At 27.1% G+C, this 21,781-nt stretch overlaps 1 protein-coding gene across 5 annotated transcripts in view; it reads left to right on the plus strand.

Moving 5' to 3' along the window:
- The window catches only part of LOC142235042 (translational regulator orb2-like), a 136,089-nt gene that overhangs the window by 45,416 nt on the left and 68,892 nt on the right, over window positions 1-21,781 (plus strand). For all 5 annotated transcript variants that reach the window (XM_075306262.1, XM_075306258.1, XM_075306260.1 and 2 more), the window contains exon 4: window positions 8,390-8,448. In XM_075306262.1, coding sequence (XP_075162377.1) covers window positions 8,390-8,448 — 59 coding nt within the window. The remainder of the gene's footprint in view (window positions 1-8,389; window positions 8,449-21,781) is intronic.

Consider the following 21,781-nt stretch of genomic DNA (forward strand, 5'->3'; position numbering starts at 1 on the left):
TATGTATGGGAGCTATATCTAAATCTGAACCGATTTCAATAAAATTTGGCACACTTGACTATAGTACTAATTGTTCTTCTTGTGCAAAATTTTAAGCAAATTAGGGTAAAACTCTGGCTTCTGGGGCCATATAAGTCCATATCGGGCGAAATATATATGGGATCTATATCTAAATCTGAACCGATTTCGTCCAAAATCAATAGGGTTCTATTCTGAGCCAAAACACATACTTGTGCCAAATTTGAAGTCGATTGTACTAAAACTGCGACCTAGACTTTGATTACAAAAATGTGTTCACGGACAGACGGACATGGCTATATCGACTCAGGAGCCCACCTTGAGCATTATATGGGACCTATATCTAAATCTGAACCAATTTGTATAATATTTTGCAGGTATGATTGATACCACAGAAGGTCACTTTGTGTAAAATTTGAGTACGATGAGTTAATAAATGAGGCCCCCATGGTCAAAAATAAGGTTATTGGGGGCAAATTTTTCAAAATCGGGCGATACATTTATATGGGAGCTATATCTAAATTTGAACCGATTTCGATGAAATTTTGCACATACAGTTAGTGCTATAGAAGATTACATTTAGCCAACCTTGGTTACGATCGGTTGATAAATAAAATCGGGCGATACATATATATGGGAGCTATATCTAAATCTGAACCGATTTCGATGAAATTGAGCACATACAGTTACAGGTATAGAAGATTATATTTAGCCAACTTTGAGCACTATCGGTTGATAAATAAGGGCTTTACGGCCAAATTAGGCAAAATCGGGCGATACATATATATGGGAGCTATATCTAAATCTGCACCGATTTCGATTATTTTTGGCACATATTGTTAGTACCATAAAATATTAGAGTAATCCAAGTTTGAGTAAGATCGCTTAATAAATAAGGTTTTTATGGCCAAATTTGGGAAAATCGGGCAATACTTATATATGGGAGCTATATCTAAATCTGAACCGATATCGATGAAATTTTGCAAACTTGAAGAACGATGAAAAAGATTACCTTTTGACAAATTTGGTGACGATCCGTTTGAAAACAAACGCAACGTGACCCCATTTGTCGAAATCGTGCGATACATATATATGGGAGCTATATTTAAATTTGATCCGATTTCTTCCAAATTCAATAGCGTTCGTCCTTGTTCCCAAAAAACTCCCTGTAACAAATTTCATCAAAATCGGTTAATAATTGCGACCGGAATCCTGTGAACAACAAATGCGTGGGCAGACGGACGGACGGATACCAAGCGCTAGATCGACTCAGGAGGTGATTCTGAGTCGATCGGTATATATTTTATGGGGTCTAAAATCAATATTTCTGGTAGGTACATTTTTATGCCGATCAAACTTATTATACCCTGACCACTATGTGGTTTAGGGTATAAAAATAAAAAATACTTCCAATTAAAAATTTATTGAAGTTGAAAAATTGTTTAATTAATAAATTAATTGATACAATTATTTTTTTAATCAAGATAGAAGCATTAAGTTAATTCCCTATGGGAAATGGATCAACCACAGGACCGGTACAGGACTAGTCCATGCTGTGTATGGACCAGTCCTAGTTCTGATCTAGACGTATGGAAGGGAGCGGTCACATTAAGATGGGTTTGTCATTGACGGGGTAAATTTACACTTGGGCTCGTTCCAAAGGACAAGTCCCCTGGGACATTTTAGTAGTAGCACTCCATAGACAGGTCCTCATGAACCAGTCTCGGACAAACTCTTAGGAATCTGTTTCATTTTGGTTATCCGAATCGCACCAGAAATGAAAAATTTTGAAATATGTTGAACAATAGGTTATTCTGGTAATTCTACTTCATTAAATGTGTAGATTTTTACATCAAGCAAGTATGGAAATCATTAAATTATGACTACTTAAAAACTGCGATAAACTGAATCATCGGTACCAGTCCTGTGATAGGTCCGTCAGTGACAATTTGCACCAATTTCCCGTAGGGTTATATTTCAATCATTGAAAAATTTAAAATTTTTAATTAATTGATACAGTTAACTTTTTAATCCAATTCGGAAAACTAACGGCCATTTTTATGTAGCTTCGTTAGGCTTTAACTGCCAGTAAACAGACAATACATTTCAAATATCTTCTCTTCGGTTAAATTTAAGCAGTTAAGTTCCAAACTGGCATATGGAATGTATAGGCAGGATCACAGATATATCCAAAGTACAGTTTAAAAGTTTGTTAGCTAAAGTAAAACTAACGGAGTTTCATGAAAATGGTGGTAAGTCAGTTAAAAAAGTGATCATTTTTTTAATTTTTAAATAAAAATTTATTTCAAACAATAAATTTTCTAATCAAACTAAAAACACTTAAGTCAGATAAGAAAGTAATTGAGAACAGTCACGTTTTCAATTCAAGAAATTAATTGAGTTTTGCGAAATCAACATCAATTAAATTTTTAATTGAATCAAATAAAAAATTTATTGCAATTTTCAAATCAAATCATTTAATTTTTTAATCAAATATTTTGTTATGGTCAACTAAAACTGTGATTGATACCATCATTTTCGTGATTAAAGACATTTCAATTAAACAATTAATTGGAACAATTAATTTCGTAATTGAATCCGAAATTTGTTTTTGTGTGTTGGCATAAAAAATATTTGATTTAAAAACTAATTGATTTTAATTGGAAATATTTTGGTGATATTTTTTTTCTGTCTGAATTTTAGAGAAATTTTAAACAATTCGCAATGAAATAACGCCTTGATTTGAAATCTAAATTCTGTACCTACATTATTCGAATGGGTATGAGAAGTAAAATCTGATAATTTTACTTTTAGTTTTGAGTACTTTAGATGACCAGTGCGACTTCTATCCCCTTAAGAAGTGAAATCGGGATATCGTTCTATAGGTAGGCTTTACCAAAAAAAAAAAAAAAAATGAACCGATAAACATTAAGTTCGCCGCAGGTTTGTGAGCCTAAAATAGCTCCACATTTCGAATTGGATAACTACAATGGTTTCCAGGGGGTCGTTCTATATGGCAGCTATACCAAAACATGCACTGATGCACACCATATTGGGCACACCTATTTGTGGTCCTAAAATACCTTTAGATACACCCAAAAAAGTGGAGCCACCATTAAAGAAAATGTGGGTTTATTTTAGAAAATTTTAACTATAATTTTAAAAATATAGTTAATAGTTTTCTAATTGCAACATGTTACAAATATGTTAATACTTTTTGTCAAATTAAAGAAAATTTATTACAAATAATATTTTTTTTCAGTTGTTTAAGAAAATTTCATATGATGATGGAAAAAATGAAATGTCTTTAGTGCTGTACGAAATTCAAGGCAGTTACAATTCTAGTAAAATTTACTGATTTGAGAGACTCATGAACTCAAGCAAACTTCTCCCATTTTAATTTTTGAGTAAAATTGTGTACTATACTAATAGAAAAAGTTTCGTTATATTAACGAAATGTGTCATTAAAAGTAAGCCAATGGAACAATTTCGTTAATAAAATGAACTTTTTCGTTATTACCATCGAACGAATTTTCTGTTAATCAAAGTAATATTTAATACTATTAACGAATATTTTCATTGTATTAATGAAAATGTCTCATAAAACGAATATATTGAAGATTGTATCGTGATTACAACAGCAGAAAAACAAACGGATATGGTTACATATTCTGAGAATTTCTTCCTGATCCGGTTGATATTTGGTAGGCGATGTTGGGGTATTTCCTCTAACAACCACGAGAAAAATTATATATAGCACCCATATACACCGATCCCCAGATTTGTCCTCCGGAGTCTCTTGGATGAATTAATTTCATCCGATCCGGCAGAAATTTAGCACCAAGGGGTTGAAATCTCCAAGTAATTCCATTGTGGGTGACAGTCTTTAGTACGCAATCCATAGTGGAGGGTACATATGATTTGGCCTAGCATAGAACATTCGGCTATATATACTTGTTTTTTTTTTTCTTCTTTCAATTTTGCTATCTAATCAAACATCTGACCTCGTGGAGCCTTTTCTCTTATTGTAATTATTTTGTATAAAATAACCAAATAAGGCTATTGACGTATACATGTGCTTTCAAACCCCCTCCCCCCAGAATGACGTATTCATATTGCTATTGCTTTATACTACAACAAGGTCACATATCGTTCTGACCTTGTTCTCTTAGGTCCTCGGATGTGACATTAAACTTAAGATTATTTTTAAAAGACAAACATGGGGTAGGTTTGCTTCCTTCTCACAGCCCACAACAACAGCTACACAACAACATAAAATAAACAGAATTTCTTTGGGTTGGAATTTATTAAACATTGTTTTTTTATTTATTTGTACATAAATTGATAAGAAAAAATTTACTCCAACGATTTTGGCCCTTACTCTCCATCTAACAGGAGGTACTCAAAAATTTTCTATAGAAAGAAAATGTTGACAAAATTTGCTATAGAAATAAAATTTTGACAAAATTTTCTATAGAAATAAAATTTTGACAAAATTTTCTGTAGAAATAAAATTTTGACAAAATTTTCTATAGAAATAAAATTTTGACAAAATTTTTTATAGAAATAAAATTTTTGACAAAATTTTCTATAGAAATAATATTTTGACGAAATTTTCTATAGAAATAAAATTTTGACAAAATTTTCTTTAAAAATAAAATTTTGACAAAATTTTCTATGGAAATGAAATTTTGGCAAAATTTTCTATGGAAATAAAATTTTGACATTTTCTATGAAAATAAAATTTTGACAAAATCTTCTATAAAAGCAATTGACAAAATTTTCTATAGAAATAAAATGTTGACAAAATTTTCTATAGAAATGAAATTTTGACTAAATCTTTGTTTTCATTAAATGTGTTTCTTTGTTTAACTTTAAAGAAAATAATCTTTAGTATTGTGTAAATTTTGTATTCAAAAAGGAAACCTAATATTATAAATTAGTTTTAACAGTTAATATATAATATATAATAACATTTTCGATTGAAACAAATTTTTGACAAAATTTTCTATAGATAATTTTGACAAAATTTTCTATAGAAATACAATTTTGACAAAATTTTCTATAGAAATACAATTTTGAAAAAATTTTCTATAGAAATACAATTTTGACAAAATTTTCTATAGAAATAAAATTTTGATAAAATTTTCTATAGAAATAAAATTTTGACAAAATTTTCTATAGAAATAAAATTTTGACAAAATTTTCTATAGAAATAAAATTTTGATAGAAATAAAATTTTGATAAAATTTTCAATAGAAAGAAAATGTTGACAAAATTTGCTATAGAAATAAAATTTTGACAAAATTTTCTATAGAAATAACATTTTAACGAAATTTTCTATAGAAATAAAATTTTGACAAAATTTTCTATAGAAATAAAATTTTGACAAAATTTTCTATAGAAATAAAATTTTGACAAAATTTTCTATAGAAATAAATTTTTGACAAAATTTTGTATAAAAATAAAATTTTGACAAAATTTTCTATAGAAATAAAATTTTGACAAAATTTTCGATAGAAATAAAATTTTAACAAAATTTTCTATAGAAATAAATTTTTGACAAAATTTTGTCTAAAAATAAAATTTTGACAAAATTTTCTATAAAAATAAAATTTTGACAAAATTTTCTATAAAAATAAAATGTTGACAAATTTTTCTATAAAAATAAAATGTTGACAAAATTTTCTATAGAAATAAAATTTTGGCAAAATTTTCTATAGAAATAAAATTTTGACATAATTTTTTATAGAAATAAATTTTGACAAAATTTTCTATATAAATAAAATTTTGACAAAATTTTCTATAGAAATAAAATTTTGACAAAATTTTCTATAGAAATAAAATTTTGACAAAATTTTCTATAGAAATAAAATTTTGACAAAATTTTCTATAGAAATAAAATTTTGATAGAAATAAAATTTTGATAGAAATAAAATTTTGACAAAATTTTCAATAGAAAGAAAATGTTGACAAAATTTGCTATAGAAATAAAATTTTGACAAAATTTTCTATAGAAATAAAATTTTGACAAAATTTTCTATAGAAATAAAATTTTGACAAAATTTTCTATAGAAATAAAATTTTGACAAAATTTTCTATAGAAATAAAATTTTGACAAAATTTTCTATAGAAATAAAATTTTGACAAAATTTTCTATAGAAATAAAATTTTGACAAAATTTTCTATAGAAATAAATTTTTGACAAAATTTTGTATAAAAATAAAATTTTGACAAAATTTTCTATAGAAATAAAATTTTGACAAAATTTTCTATAGAAATAAAATTTTGACAAAATTTTCTATAGAAATAAAATTTTGACAAAATTTTGTCTAAAAATAAAATTTTGACAAAATTTTCTATAAAAATAAAATTTTGACAAAATTTTCTATAAAAATAAAATTTTGACAAAATTTTGTATAAAAATAAAATTTTGACAAAATTTTCAATAGAAAGAAAATGTTGACAAAATTTGCTATAGAAATAAAATTTTGACAAAATTTTCTATAGAAATAAAATTTTGACAAAATTTTCTATAGAAATAAAATTTTGACAAAATTTTCTATAGAAATAAAATTTTGACTAAATCTTTGTTTTCATTAAATGTGTTTCTTTGTTTAACTTTAAAGAAAATAATCTTTAGTATTGTGTAAATGTTGTATTCAAAAAGGAAACCTAATATTATAAATTAGTTTTAACAGTTAATATATAATATATAATAACATTTTCGATTGAAACAAATTTTTGACAAAATTTTCTATAGATATAAAATTTTGACAAAATTTTCTATAGAAATACAATTTTGACAAAATTTTCTATAGAAATACAATTTTGAAAAAATTTTCTATAGAAATACAATTTTGAAAAAATTTTCTATAGAAATACAATTTTGACAAAATTTTCTATAGAAATAAAATTTTGACAAAATTTTCTATAGAAATAAAATTTTGACAAAATTTTCTATAGAAATAAAATTTTGACAAAATTTTCTATAGAAATAAAATTTTGACAAAATTTTCTATAGAAATAAAATTTTGACAAAATTTTCTATAGAAATAAAATTTTCTATAAAAATAAAATGTTGACAAAATTTTCTATAGAAATAAAATTTTGGCAAAATTTTCTATAGAAATAAAATTTTGACATAATTTTTTATAGAAATAAATTTTGACAAAATTTTCTATATAAATAAAATTTTGACAAAATTTTCTATAGAAATAAAATTTTGATAAAATTTTCTATAGAAATAAAATTTTGACAAAATTTTCTATAAAAATAAAATTTTGACAAAATTTTCTATAGAAATAAAATTTTGACAAAATTTTCTATAGAAATAAAATTTTGGCAAAATTATATATAGAATAAAATTTTGACAAAATTTTCTATAGAAATAAAATTTTGACATAATTTTCTATAGAAATAAATTTTGACGAAATTTTCTATAGAAATAAAATTTTGACAAAATTTTCTATAGAAATAAAATTTTGGCAAAATTATCTATAGAATAAAATTTTGACATAATTTTCTATAGAAATAAAATTTTGACATAATATTCTATAGAAATAAATTTTGACAAAATTTTCTATAGAAATAAAATTTTGACAAAATTTTCTATAAAAAATTTTCTAAAAAATTTTCTATAAAAATAAAATTTTGACAAAATTTTCTATAAAAATAAAATGTTGACAAAATTTTCTATAGAAATAAAATTTTGACATAATTTTCTATAGAAATAAATTTTGACAAAATTTTCTATAGAAATAAAATTTTGACAAAATTTTCTATAGAAATAAAATTTTGACAAAATTTTCTATAGAAATAAAATTTTGACAAAATTTTCTATAGAAATAAAATTTTGACAAAATTTTCTATAGAAATAAAATTTTGACAAAATTTTCTATAGAAATAAAATTTTGACAAAATTTTCTATAGAAATAAAATTTTGGCAAAATTTTCTATAGAAATAAAATTTTGACAAAATTTTGCAAAATTTAGAAATAAAATTTTGGCAAAATTTTCTTTAAAAATAAAATTTTGACAAAATCTTCTATAGAAATATAATTTTGACAAAATGATTACAAAATCGTTGTTTTCATTAAATGTGTTTCTTAAAGAAATTAATTTTTAGTATTGTGTAAATTTTGTATTCAAAAAGGAAACCTAATATTATAAATTAGTTTTAACAGTTAATATGTTATAAATTATTTGTCTTCGATCGCCTTCGTTTTTGTGTAAAGGTATTACCTTAGTAATGATCAACAGCCTTAGTCAATTAAAAAATTGATAGATCCAATTAAAAAAAATGGTGGATAAAATAAATTTTTGTGATTGATTTTAATTTTGAAATTTGTGTTTTTCTTTTGATTTTCAGCCCGATGAAATTAATACCCGTAATAATTTTCTACAGGGAAATTTCTTCAATCGTAAAAGGTAAGAGAAATTATTTAGATTTTGATATTGTAATATAACACGAGTAGTATTCTTAATAAAACAAATAAATTTAGTTTAGATTAGCTAAATATTTGAAAATATATGCATACTATTTTAAACAAGTCAATGAGATAATAAATAAAACAGCATTAGGCTAGATGTATATATTCATAAATTTCATGGTTTCTTTTATCTACGACGACGAAAGTTTGGTGAACCGTTTTGCATTCACCAAAAAAAAAATGTATTAAATCACGAACTAAATTAATCACAGAATTAGTTAGAATTAAAAAAAATACTTGTATAAAAAATTAAATGATTTCTTTGGAACATTCAATTATTTATTTTTTATTGATAAAAAATATTATTAGCATAATTATAGTTGGATTTTCTTTGTAGTTGGGTCAACATTTAATCAATCAATGAATTTATATAGAAAATAATTATTGGGAAATATTAATTGAACATATATATCTATACTGAAGACTATGTATAGATTGGTAACTGGCGTTTTATTTTCAATGACCTTATCCCTAAAGTTTCTTAATCTCTTATGCCCATACATTGAATAATAAAATGAAATATAAATAAAATATCTTTTCGTAACTTACTATTTTTATGATAGCCTGATATCAACGCAGGCTGGTTTCTCGTCCCAATCAATTATTTCACATATTATTACAATTATAATACGAGCTAATTGGATATATATTTTATACTGAGAAATATTGATTTTCGACTATATATAGTATATATATTCTTGATCAGGAAGAAGTTCTAAAACGATATAACCATGTCCGTTTGTCTGTTGTTATCACGCTACATACAGCCTTCAATAATGGTGCTATTATCCTGAAATTTGGCACAGATTGGTTGTTTGTTTGCAAGGCAGGTCATGTTCGAAGATGGGCTATATCGATCCCCCGATTTGGGGTCTTGGGCTTCTAGAAACCGTATTTTTTATTCGAGTTCGGCTGAAATTGGAATTCTAAAGGTATTTTAGGCCCACAAATAGCTGTGTCGAAAATGGCGTGTATCGGTTCATATTTTGGTATAGACCCCATATAGACCAGATTTTATCCGATTTGCCTGGAATTGGAAATCTTAGGACTACAAACAAGTGTACCGAATATGGTGTATAGCGGTCCATGTTTTGGTATAGCTCCCATATAGACCGATTTCCCGATTTAATTTCTTAAGTCTAGAAACCGTAGTTTTTTGACCGATTTGCCTGAAATTAGAAATCTACAGGTATTTTAGACCCACAAATAGTTGTGTCGAAATATAGCGTGTATCGGTACATGTTTTGGTATATCCCACATATAGACCGGTTTTCCGATTCGATTTCTTGGGCTTCCAGAAACCGTACTTTTTATTCGATTTGCTTGAAATTGGAAATCTACAGGTATTTTAGAATCACAAACAGGTGTACCGAATATGGTGTATATCGATCCATGTTTTGGTATATATTCCATATAGATCGATCTCCCGATTTGACTTCATGAGCTTCAAATAATCGCAATTTTTATCGTGCTTATTCGAGTAATGCGTGAAAAATCAATTGAATATAGATTTCCAACCATATGAAAGGCGTTCTTTTGGAAGTTTAAGATTACTCTAAAATTCTACAAAAAAGGTTCTTATAAATCAAAAATCAGATGTAGTCTCCATATGTTGAAACATTAAATTAAACTTTGGGAAGCGTGCTACTTGAATCTATTTGCTTGGGAGAGTACCTGGGAGCCACCGTGGTGCAATGGTTAGTATGCCCGCCTTGCATACGCAAGGTCTTGGGTTCGATTCCTGCTTCGAACGAACACCAAAAAAGTTTTTCAGCGGTGGATTATCCCACCTCAGTTATGCTGGTGACATTTCTGAGTGTTTTCAATGCTTCTCTAAGTGGTTTCACTGCAATGTGGAACACCGTTCGGACTCGGCTATAAAAAGGAGGTCCCTTGTCATTGAGCTTATTAACATGGAATCGGGCAGCAATCAGTGATCAGAGAGAAGTTCACCAATGTGGTATCACAATGGACTGAATAGTCTAAGTGAGCCTGATACATCGGGATGCCACCTTTCAAGTAAGAAGAATTTTGAAAGGAACTTATATTTGATTTATGGTGGTGGGTATTTAAGGTTCGGTCCGGCCGAACTTAAGGCCGTATATACTTGTTATATTTTCTTTTTGGAAGGAAAGTAAAATATCGAAGGAGAGCAATCATGGTAAATGTCTTTTTGTTATTTCCTCCGTTATCTCATGTATACCAGGGTCAATATTTAGAATTTCTAGAAGTTTCTAGAAGTCCAATATTTAGAATTGACATGACTGTGATTATTGAATTCGGGTCTACGTTATTGTATGCTACTCCAATGTCCAGAAACTCCACGATTGTGTCTTCATCCATATATAATGAAACTTCTCTCAGCAAAAAAGTGTAGATAAAAAGCAATTTTTAATCCCATAGTGGTATAAAATCCGATTAGATGCAACGAACATTATAAGAGCTTCTCATGGGGCGAATATAGGCGATTTTGTGGAGCTGGAATTAGAAGAATATGGCCCACATCAACAAATCGATCATGAAGAAAATAATTGATTCATTTATTTCACTTATATTGGTATCAAGCCCCAATTATTTCTCATGGTCCACTTTAAACTTTCCCATCTCTCTAGTAGATTCGTTGACCTCTACAAATGGAATGTTAAACAATCTTAGAGTTATATGGAAATATAATTTTATTGTATTGCATGCTTATCGGGGTCTCCCTTTCCTCTTAGCAACTCCAAATTCACAATCATAAAAAAGCTAAAAGCTGCTACTCTTATGAATTCAACTTCAAAAAAGTCTGAATGGAGACAAAAACAAGCACTAGAAAAGGAAACAATACAACCACTACCAGTGTAATGGAATAGTTGAAGAGCCATATAAAAGTCGGTAGGACGAAGCACTTCAGGATTCATCTCATCCCCCAACCAAACCAGAGAGTTTTCAAAAGCGTATATCACTACACCTAGATGCAGAGAGTAACCATGTTGGCTTTAAAGAAGGATGTAAGAATAATAAACTGTAGCTGGAATTTAAGACTGCATAGTATATTTTTCAATTAATAACAATCTGGCAACCTTGGCAAATGTTATTTCATTGATGCAGCTCCTGTTCCTTATTCCTCATCCTCCTCCTCTTGCTGTGTGCAACATTTTCATGAAATAACATAAACATGAATGAATTGTTTGCTGCATGCATGTATTGACTTGTATTTTAGGATTGTGGAAGTGAGCTCCCCTGACACCGGGTAAACATAAATGTGAATGAATTTTTCATGGATACAAAAAAACGCATAATAAAAGAAGTGCCTGACAACCAGCCTGAGCTTGATGAATGTGTCATCTTTAACTTTATTCCTCACTTGAAATCCATATTCAACACAACCACCGGCTAGACATAGTGCTCAGAGCTGTCCCAAAGAATTATTGCATGTATATGTTGTTAACAAAAAAGAAAAAAAAATAAAACAAACTCCCGAGTTGCTAGAGTTGAGAATTTTCTTTTTTTTTCCCCTATTGATACCATACATATCATGGTCGTCACTTTACAGTGGAGTTATAGTGAAAAAAATGTTATAAAAAATTTTAATATCTTGAAATTTTCAAGATTGCAAAGGGAGGTCACCTGCCCTTGCCCGACTTTTTCTAATTACACTGTCGTGCGGTCAATGATTTCGTGCCCTTAAAAAACAAACGAATTTCGCTTAGGACAGAACACGCATTTCTCTAATAAATAAAATATTTTTCCATATCCAAGAGTCGATTAAATTTTCAAAGAAGTCGTTTGCTGACTTAAATAAAGAAAATTAGAATTGGAAATTTAAAATTTTGGTATTAGGTTAGGTTAGGTGCAGCCCGATGTATCAGGCTCACTTAGACTATTCAGTCCATTGTGATACCACATTGGTGAACTTCTCTCTTATCACTGGGTGCTGCCCGATTCCATGTTAAGCTCAATGACAAGGGACCTCCTTTTTATAGCCGAGTCCGAACGGCGTTCCACATTGCAGTGAAACCACTTAGAGAAGTTTTGAAACCCTCAGAAATGTCACCAGCATTACTGAGGTAGGATAATCCACCGCTGAAAAAATTTTGGTGTTCGGTCGAAACAGGAATCGAACCCACGACCTTGTGTATGCACGACGGGCATGTGCACCACGGCGGCTCACAAACAATTTTGGTATTGATTCTGAGCCAAAGATGTGGCTTCTTTACAATAAAGACTTTTAGCGACAAATCTCATTTATCGAATATTTATTCGCTTTTCGCGGTATATTAATAAAGCTATTCACGTACAAACAAATTATAACGGATACGTCAAAGTAAAAATATTTTCATAATTCCAAAACAACTTTAAACTAAAGATGCTAAATCCTAAGGACGATTTCTTTAAATAAAAAATTTGCTTCTTTACTTTAAGGAAATTTTGCCTTATTTCAAAGACATACGACTTTAACGAAGGGACACAAATGTCCAAGATTTGTGTCCTAAATTTAATGACAAAATTTTTTGAAGCATAGATTATAAACTTTCTTTTAATTAAAATTTCATTATTTTAAAGAAGTTTGCCCTTAGAATTATAGAACAAAAGCAAATACATATTAATCATCGAAAATCACCGTAATGCTTTTCAAAAATTCCCCATTAAGATCTAGTTGGTAGAATTCTGCCAAAAATGCTAGATTTTTTACTGTTTAGTAGATTGGTAGAATTCTTCATGTTTTGGTAGACTTTGCACATATTCCTCTCCAACTGAGAGTTACGTCAACTCTCTATAGAAAAATATAATTTTGGAAAAAAAAATCTATAGAAATAAAATTTTGACAAAATTTTTTATATAAATAGATTTTTGACAAAATTTTCTATAGAAATAAATTTTTGCAAAAATTTTCTATAGACATAAAATTCTCTATAGAAATAAAATTTTGACAAAAATTTTCTATAAAAATAAAATTTTGACAAAATTTTCTATAGAAATAAAATTTTGATAAAACTTTTTATAGAAATAAAATTTTCACAAAATTTTTTATAGTAATAAAATTTGGATAACATTTTTTATAGAAATAAAATTTTGACAAAATTTTCCATAGAAATAAAATTTTGACAAAATTTTCTTTAGAAATAAGATTTTGACAAAATTTTCTATAGAAATAAAATTTTTACAAAAATTTCGATAGAAATAAAATTTTGACAAAATTTTCTATAGAAATGAAATTTTGACAAAAATTTCTATAGAAATAAAATTTTGACAAAATTTTCTATAGAAATAAAATTTTGACAAAATTTTTTATAGAAATAAAATTTTGAAAAAAAAATCTATAGAAATGAAATTTTGACAAAATTTTCTATAGAAATAAAATTTTTACAAAACTTTCTATAGAAATAAAATTTTGAGAAAATTTTCTATAGAAATAAAATTTTGACAAAAATTTTTATAGAAACAAAATTTTGATAAAATTCTTTATAGAAATAAAATTTTGACAAAATTTTTTATAGTAATAAAATTTTGACAACATTTTCTATAGAAATAAAATTTTGACAAAATTTGCTATAGAAATAAAATTTTCTATAGAAATAAAATTTTGACAAAATTTGCTATAGAAATAAAATTTTGACAAAATTTTCTATAGAAATAAAATTTTGACAAAATTTTCTATAGAAATAAAATTTTGACAAAATTTTCTATAGAAATAAAATTTTGACAAAATTTTCTATAGAAATAAAATTTTGACAAAATTTTCTATAGAAATAAAATTTTGATAAATTTTTTATAGAAATAAAATTTTGACAAAAATTTTTATAGAAATAAAATTTTGACAAAAATTTTTATAATAATAAAATTTTGACAAAATTTTCTATAGAAATAAAATTTTGACAAAATTTTCTATAGCAATAAAATTTTGACAAAATTTTCTATAGAAATAAAATTTTGACAAAATTTTCTATAAAAATAAAATTTTGACAAAACTTTCTATAGAAATAAAATTTTGACAAAATTTTCTATGGAAATAAAATTTTGACAAAATTTTCTATGGAAATAAAATTTTGACAAAACTTTCTATAGAAATAAAATGTTGACAAAATTTTCTATAGAAATAAAATTTTGATAAAATTTTGATAAAATTTTCTATAGAAATAAAATTTTGACAAAGATTTTCAATAAAAATAAAATTTTGACAAAATTTTTTATAAAAATAAAATTTTGACAAAATTTTTTATAGAAATAAAATGTTGACAAAATTTTTTATAGAAATAAAATTTTGATAAAATTTTTTATAGAAATAAAATTTTGTTTTGTTTTGTTATTGTTGGTTTTGTTCTTTAAGCATTGTTGTTGTTTTTTATTGCAGCTTAAAACCATACATTGACTAAACTACAAGTGTAGCTTAACCAATAGAGGAAAAGAATGTTTGTCAAATTTATTTGGGCAAAGCCCTATAGACTGCAAGATGGTTGGATGGACGCACGTTTCGGAATTACCACATTCCTCATCAGCATCCTCTACTTGCAGCAAAACTATCAACCAATTATCAGAATAAATTCAGGCAGTTTATTAAACCCAACAAAAACCACACTTGAACCCTCCGAAAAAAGGTTTTACATTGATAGCCGGCTTATGCCGAAATAAATTCGAAACAAACATACATTGACTAAACTACAAGTGTAGCTTAACCAACAGAGGAAAAGAATGTTTGTCAAATTTGGGCTTTGCCCAAATAAATTTGACAATTTGGGCTTTGCCCAAATACATTTGACAAACATTCTTTTCCTTTGTTGGTTAAGCTACACTTGTAGTTTAGTCAATGTATGTTTGTTTCGAATTTATTTCGGCATAAGCCGGCTATCAATGTAAAACCTTTTTTCGGAGGGTTCAAGTGTGGTTTTTGTTGGGTTTAATAAACTGCCTGAATTTATTCTGATAATTGGTTGATAGTTTTGCTGCAAGTAGAGGATGCTGATGAGGAATGTGGTAATTCCGAAACGTGCGTCCATCCAACCATCTTGCAGTCTATAGGGCTTTGCCCAAATAAATTTGACAAACATTCTTTTCCTCTGTTGGTTAAGCTACACTTGTAGTTTAGTCAATGTATGGTTTTAAGCTGCAATAAAAAACAACAACAACGAAATAAAATTTTGACAAAATTTTTTATAGCAATAAAATTTTGACAAAATTTTCTATAGAAATAAAATTTTGACAAAATTTTCTATAAATATAAAATTGTGACAAAACTTTCTATAGAAATAAAATTTTGACAAAATTTTCTATAGAAATAAAATTTTCACAAAATTTTCTATGCAAATAAAATTTTGACAAAATTTTCTATAGAAATAAAATTTTGAGAATCTTAGGTTAGGTTAGGTGGCAGCCCGATGTATGTTATCAGGCTCACTTAGACTATTCAGTCCATTGTGATACCACATTGGTGAACTTCTCTCTTATCATGTTAAGCTCAATGAGAAGGAACCTCCTTTTTATAGCCGAGTCCGAACTGCGTTTCACATTGCAGTGAAACCACTTAGAGAAGATTTGAAACCCTCAGAAATGTCACCAACATTACTGAGGTGGGATAAACCACCGCTGAAAAACTTTTTGGTGTTCGGTCGAAGCAGGAATGAGAATCTTCATAATATGTTGTTTTTATTTATTTGGTAGAATTTTTTTTTTCAAATTTTGGTAAATTATTTTCGCCACGAATGGCAACCGTGGCGAGAGTTCAAATTGTCGTGGTGAAGAATGATCTGTCTTCGGCGGTTGTTTTTACTGATTTCTTGGAAGACAACTGACAAAGAAATGGCTGTGTACCACTCAGAATTGTGTTTTAGTGGTACGAAATATGTGTATGGTCATTGAACTTTACACACACAAAAAAATTTTTTTTCTGAATCAATCACGAAATTAATTGATCCAATTAATTTTTTAATTGAAATGTCTTCAATCACAGAAATGATAGTATCAATTAAAAAATTAATTGATCCAATTAAAAAATTAATTGATACTATTAAATTGTGTGATTGATTTTTATTTCAATTAAAAAAATTGTTGATTCAATTAAATTTTTAATTGAATATTTTTTAGAACTCAATTAAGATTTTAATTGGAAAAATTTTCGTGAAATTTTTTTCTGTGCACCTAAGTTTCGTTCATAAAATGTTCGATACATACTTGAAAAAGGAAATTTTCATTGGACTGTATATAATTTTGAAAAAAAAAAATTAAATAAATTTAAATAAATATTTTTTTTTCTGCAATAAAAATAATTTAAATTTACCGTTAGTTTTACTGTGTTGGAAGATTGAAACACTAGGGTTGCCTAATGGCGAAATATAAATTACAACCCTTGTAGATTTTTTTTGTAAACCTGCGATTGATACTTGCATTTTTGTGATTGAAGCAAATTTGATAAAAAAAATTAATTGGATTAATTAATTGCGAGACTGAATAAATCTCTTTAGAGGTAATTTTCCTTAAAATAAAGAAAAACATTTAAAATAATAAACTTTAAATTATCTGATAATATATGTACAAAATGCATCAAATTTAGGCTAAGACTTATGTAGAGAAATTTGCAGCTTAGGTTTAAAGTTTGTAAACGAGTAAAATTAGTTTTACTTCAAAGATATAGGACTTTAACGAAATGTTGCCCTTAGTTTGCATAAATTAAGTAACTTGAAATTTAGGCTGCGTCATCTTTCCTATTAGGTCAATGTTTTTTTTTTTCAGTGTATAATAATTTTGTTCATACCCTTGGATTTTTGTGCCCTCCTACTCTATTATTTTAATTGCTGGTATCTTCTTGCTGCTGATGCGTATGTTAATGTTCTTGCTGCAACATTATGAAAAACAAAATTGAGATTTATGAGTGAAGGATTGATGGGAAGGTTGGATAGTCCTACCAGTCATTCATGGTTATATCTATTCCGCAAAACATTTGGCTCCCACAACCCCTATTTTATTCACTTATCTCTCTTTTCTGTTCCTTGTAATTTTTTATACTTTAAATGTTCAGTTATTTTCTGTTATGACTACTAAAGTTTCCTTTTTACTATTGTTTGTCATTAATGTTGGATGGTGACATGTTTGCATCAATCTCTCAAGGGGTTTAGGCTGATAGACAAAACTAAGTCCTTGGAGAAACTCCTTTTAATGGTGAAGTTCTATTTTTAAAATATAATTTTTGGTAAAATTTACAAATTCAAAAAAAAAAAGAAAAAAAAAAACAATCTGTACTATTTTTTTTTTGGGGAATACAAATTCAGTAAAATGTTTTGCTTAAACAAAAATTAAAGTGAAGGTATTTTTTTCATACTAGGGAAATTTAAACTAAAAATAATTTCCACGAAAGAAAATAAATTTACATGTAGTTTCAGTATTCTAAAAAATTCAGCAAATTCATTTCTATAGAAAATTCCCTCAAAACTCTTTTTTCTAATTAAAAATTTCTCAAAATTTTATTTCTACAAAAATTTTTCTCAAAATTTTATTTCTACAAAAAATTTTCTCAAAATTTTATTTCTACAAAAAGTTTTCTCAAAATTTTATTTCTATAGAAAATTTTGGCAAAATTTTATTTCTATAGAAAATTTTGGTAAAATTTTATTTCTATAGAAAGTTTTGTCAAAATTTTATTTCTACAGAAAATTTTGTCAAAATTTTATTTCTATAGAAAATTTTGGCAACAGTTTATTTCAATAGTAAAATTTTCACAAAATTTTATTTCTATAGAAATTAAAATGTCTCAAAATTTTATTTCTATACACTCAAAAAAAAAATTTACTTGGATCCAAAGATTTTGACTTTCCCTTAAGGATTTTGGTATTGATTCCGTGCCAAAGATACGGCTTCTTTAAAATAGAGAAATTTTTTAGCGACCTATCTGGCTTTAAATTTAGGACCAATAAAATTAAAATTAGGATACAGATCTCATTTATCAAATGTTCAGTCTCTTTTCGCGGTTTATTAATAAACCCAGCAAAAAAGCGTCGCCAAAAAAGTAGTGAAAATGTTCTGTTTAAATCCGGAAGTGGTGCAAATTTGACGCAGAAGCGATGAATTTAACATGGGCTTGTCATAGGACGGATGTCCACCATTTCAACAGCTACTGCACTGAATTCGCTTCACTTCTTAAGGTGTGAGGCGAATTCAGTGTTTTGGATGCGAATAATAAATAAATAAATAATTTGTAATTTTTTTTATTGCATTTATAACGCTTGTCTGAAACGTTTGTCATCAAATATTTTCAAAAATTCGCATTTTTTTTCTAGAAATGATTTAGCATTTTTTTCGGCAAAATTTAAATAATTTGTACCATTTTATTAATTCTTAATCTGTTTTGAAGCTATTTGAAACAAAAAACTAATAAATTTCCCATGAAAAATTCGGAAAAGAATCGAGTTATACAAAAATTGACTCAAATGAACTTCCTGTGCAGTTAAAATAAAGAACATCTTTGGGACGGCATTTTTTGGAAGTTCTTTTAAATTTGTGCCTTGAGAAGAACTTCCAAATTTTTTTGCTGGGAAGGTACTCACGTACCGGGAGCCACCGTGGTGCAATGGTTAGCATGCCCGCCTTGCATACACAAGGTCGTGGGTTCGATTCCTGCTTCGACCGAACAAAAAAAAAAATCCAAATTATAACGGATACTTCAAAGTAAAAAATGTTTTCTTAATTCCAAAAAAACTTTAAAACTTTAAAGTCTTAGCCTATATTTGAAGCGTTTTTATCTTAAATCTAAATTTTCAACATTTCAGTTAATTTAAGGACAATTTCTTTAAATCAAAAATGTGTTTCTTTGCTTTAAGGAAAATTAGCCTTAGTTCAAAGACATGCGACTTTAGCGGAGTGACGCAAATTTACAAAATTTATGTCCTAAATTTAATGAAAAAAAAATTTTGAAGCAAAGATTATAAAATTTATTTTAATTAAAATTTCATTATTTTAAAGAAATTTGTCCTTAATATTTTGTAAATTGTGCATCCTAAAATTTAGGTTGCGTAATCTTTAATATTATGTAAATATATTTTTTATAGTGTAGAAAATTTATTTTATTTGTATTGTATATTTTGAAAAAAATTAAAGTAACTCCCAAATCATTCAGAATTCTACCAATCTACCAAAAATAGTAAAAAACTAACCGTTTTTTGGTAGAATTTTACTAACAGCGGCAACCGTGTTCCGAACAAGGAAATATTTTATTTTGCATGTAGACAGTTACTTCCTCCCGTCTTCTGAATGATCAAAATGTTACTCACCTCAAATCACAAGACATTGGTTGTTTGAGGCACAAGATAAGGCTGTTTGAGGTCCACAGAGATAATGGAGTTTTGGACTAATCGAGTTGTGTAAAAAAAAATAGAAAAAAATAATATTAGACGAATTTGATAATTAAAAAAATCGTCAATATTGACATTTTACAATCATCAAATTCAAAAAATCTACAGAAATATTAAAATAATTCAAATTTAGCAAAAATTTGCTTAGACAAAAATTAAAGTGAATGTATTTTTTACATATTAGGGAAATTTAAACTAAAACATAATTTCCATGAAAAAAAAATAAATAAATTTAAATAAATAAAATTTGTTTATAGTGATAAATATTTTTGTGTCCTATTTTTTGTTCCTCACTGTATGTATATAAAATTTGTTGTATATATAAAAATTAGCTATGATATTTTAAAATAGTATGCATATATTTAAAATATTACTGACTACTAATTTTAGAAAACTATCTTATCATAAAGTATATTGTTATTTAAAATACTTAATTATATTAAAAAAAAAACATATATTAACCATTTTCCGCTCGACGGTTTGTGTGTCTCTCTCTCTCTGTATTTGATCACATTCATTTTGAAAAAAAAGAAAATAAATTGTTTGGAATTAAAACAAAAATATATTTTACCAAGCCGTAACCCAAAATTGAGTAGTGAACGAGGTTTTTGCAGATACCTAATATCTAGTGAAGAAAATCACTTAAGAAAATATATTTGTTATTCTGGGCCGTTTACCTAACTAACCTTTTCCTTTAGAAAAAAAACATTAACAATATTTTTAAAATAAAACAAAAATTACGAATTATTAAGACTTAGACCCTACGGCTTTTTACAATCCTCAAAACACACACAAACATATTTTCTGCCAAACAAAAAAAGGAATACACCAGCACCAGTTAAACAAAAATGAGTATCGATATGATATTTTGTAAAATAATGTAAGTGTGGATTTCTTTTTACATAAATGTGTTAAAGTGATAATTTCGTAAAGTGTAAAAAACATCAACTTACAGGAATTCTCCAATAAATTCAATGATAAAAGTTAATCACCAGTCTACACCACCAAATTCATCATGTAAAAACCTAATCATAATTTCCAAGAAGAAAACTGAATTAACACCTTTCAAATTTTCTTGCCATGACGCCATGATAAAGGATAAGGAAAAAATTCTCGTGGAAAAAAATCCCCAGCAGTTATTCATTCATTTTCACGACAAGGCATTCTCGCCGTTTTACTCTTCTCAGAATTGCTACAATTTGTTCAACTTCAGTGTACACATCCTTTTCCGCTGTAAAATTTGCTGTACTTTTCTGGTATTAGAGTTTCACCAATACCACAGCAGGCGAACAGACAGACAGACAAAGCACCAAAGACCACTAACGTTGGTTGACAGACGACAATCAAACCCTGGAGAATTGTGTGTGTGCAGTTTGTCTATCAATTTATCATCATAGTCAGCAACCAGGAAAATCAACCATTCATCTGTCTATCCTTATCGTGTTATCCTCCTATAATTTCCAATTCTAATTTTATTTGAAACTAAATTTCAAAAAGGAAATAAGCAAGCAAATTTTGTTGTTTTGAATGTTGTGTTTTTTTTCTCTCTATTACTCTCTTGGCCTTTCATCGTTATATCTAACATCATTTTATTTTTATATTTTTATCGATATATGGGTTAACTCTAAACCCACTCATTCTATATGTATACAAACGTTTTGGCGGGGGAAAACTAAGTTATGAGAAAAATGGAACTTAACTGATAAATAACGGAAATAGAAAATTGATTGAATTTTATTTGGGATTTGAAAAAAAAAAACGAAGAAAAACAGAACAAAACACTTTTAACACATACACACAAAATTCATTAATTTATAAAATTCTTCATGTTTCTTTGTATCCTAGTTTATGTCGTCTATATATAGTAAGTTTTTCTTATGTATCATATATATATATATATGTCTCAAAGTGACAGATTTTCTAATAATAGTATTTTTGCATGTTAAAAGAAAA

The sequence above is a fragment of the Haematobia irritans genome, chromosome 4 (genome assembly GCF_050003625.1).
Source record: "Haematobia irritans isolate KBUSLIRL chromosome 4, ASM5000362v1, whole genome shotgun sequence".
Classification (NCBI taxonomy): Eukaryota; Metazoa; Arthropoda; class Insecta; order Diptera; family Muscidae; genus Haematobia; species Haematobia irritans.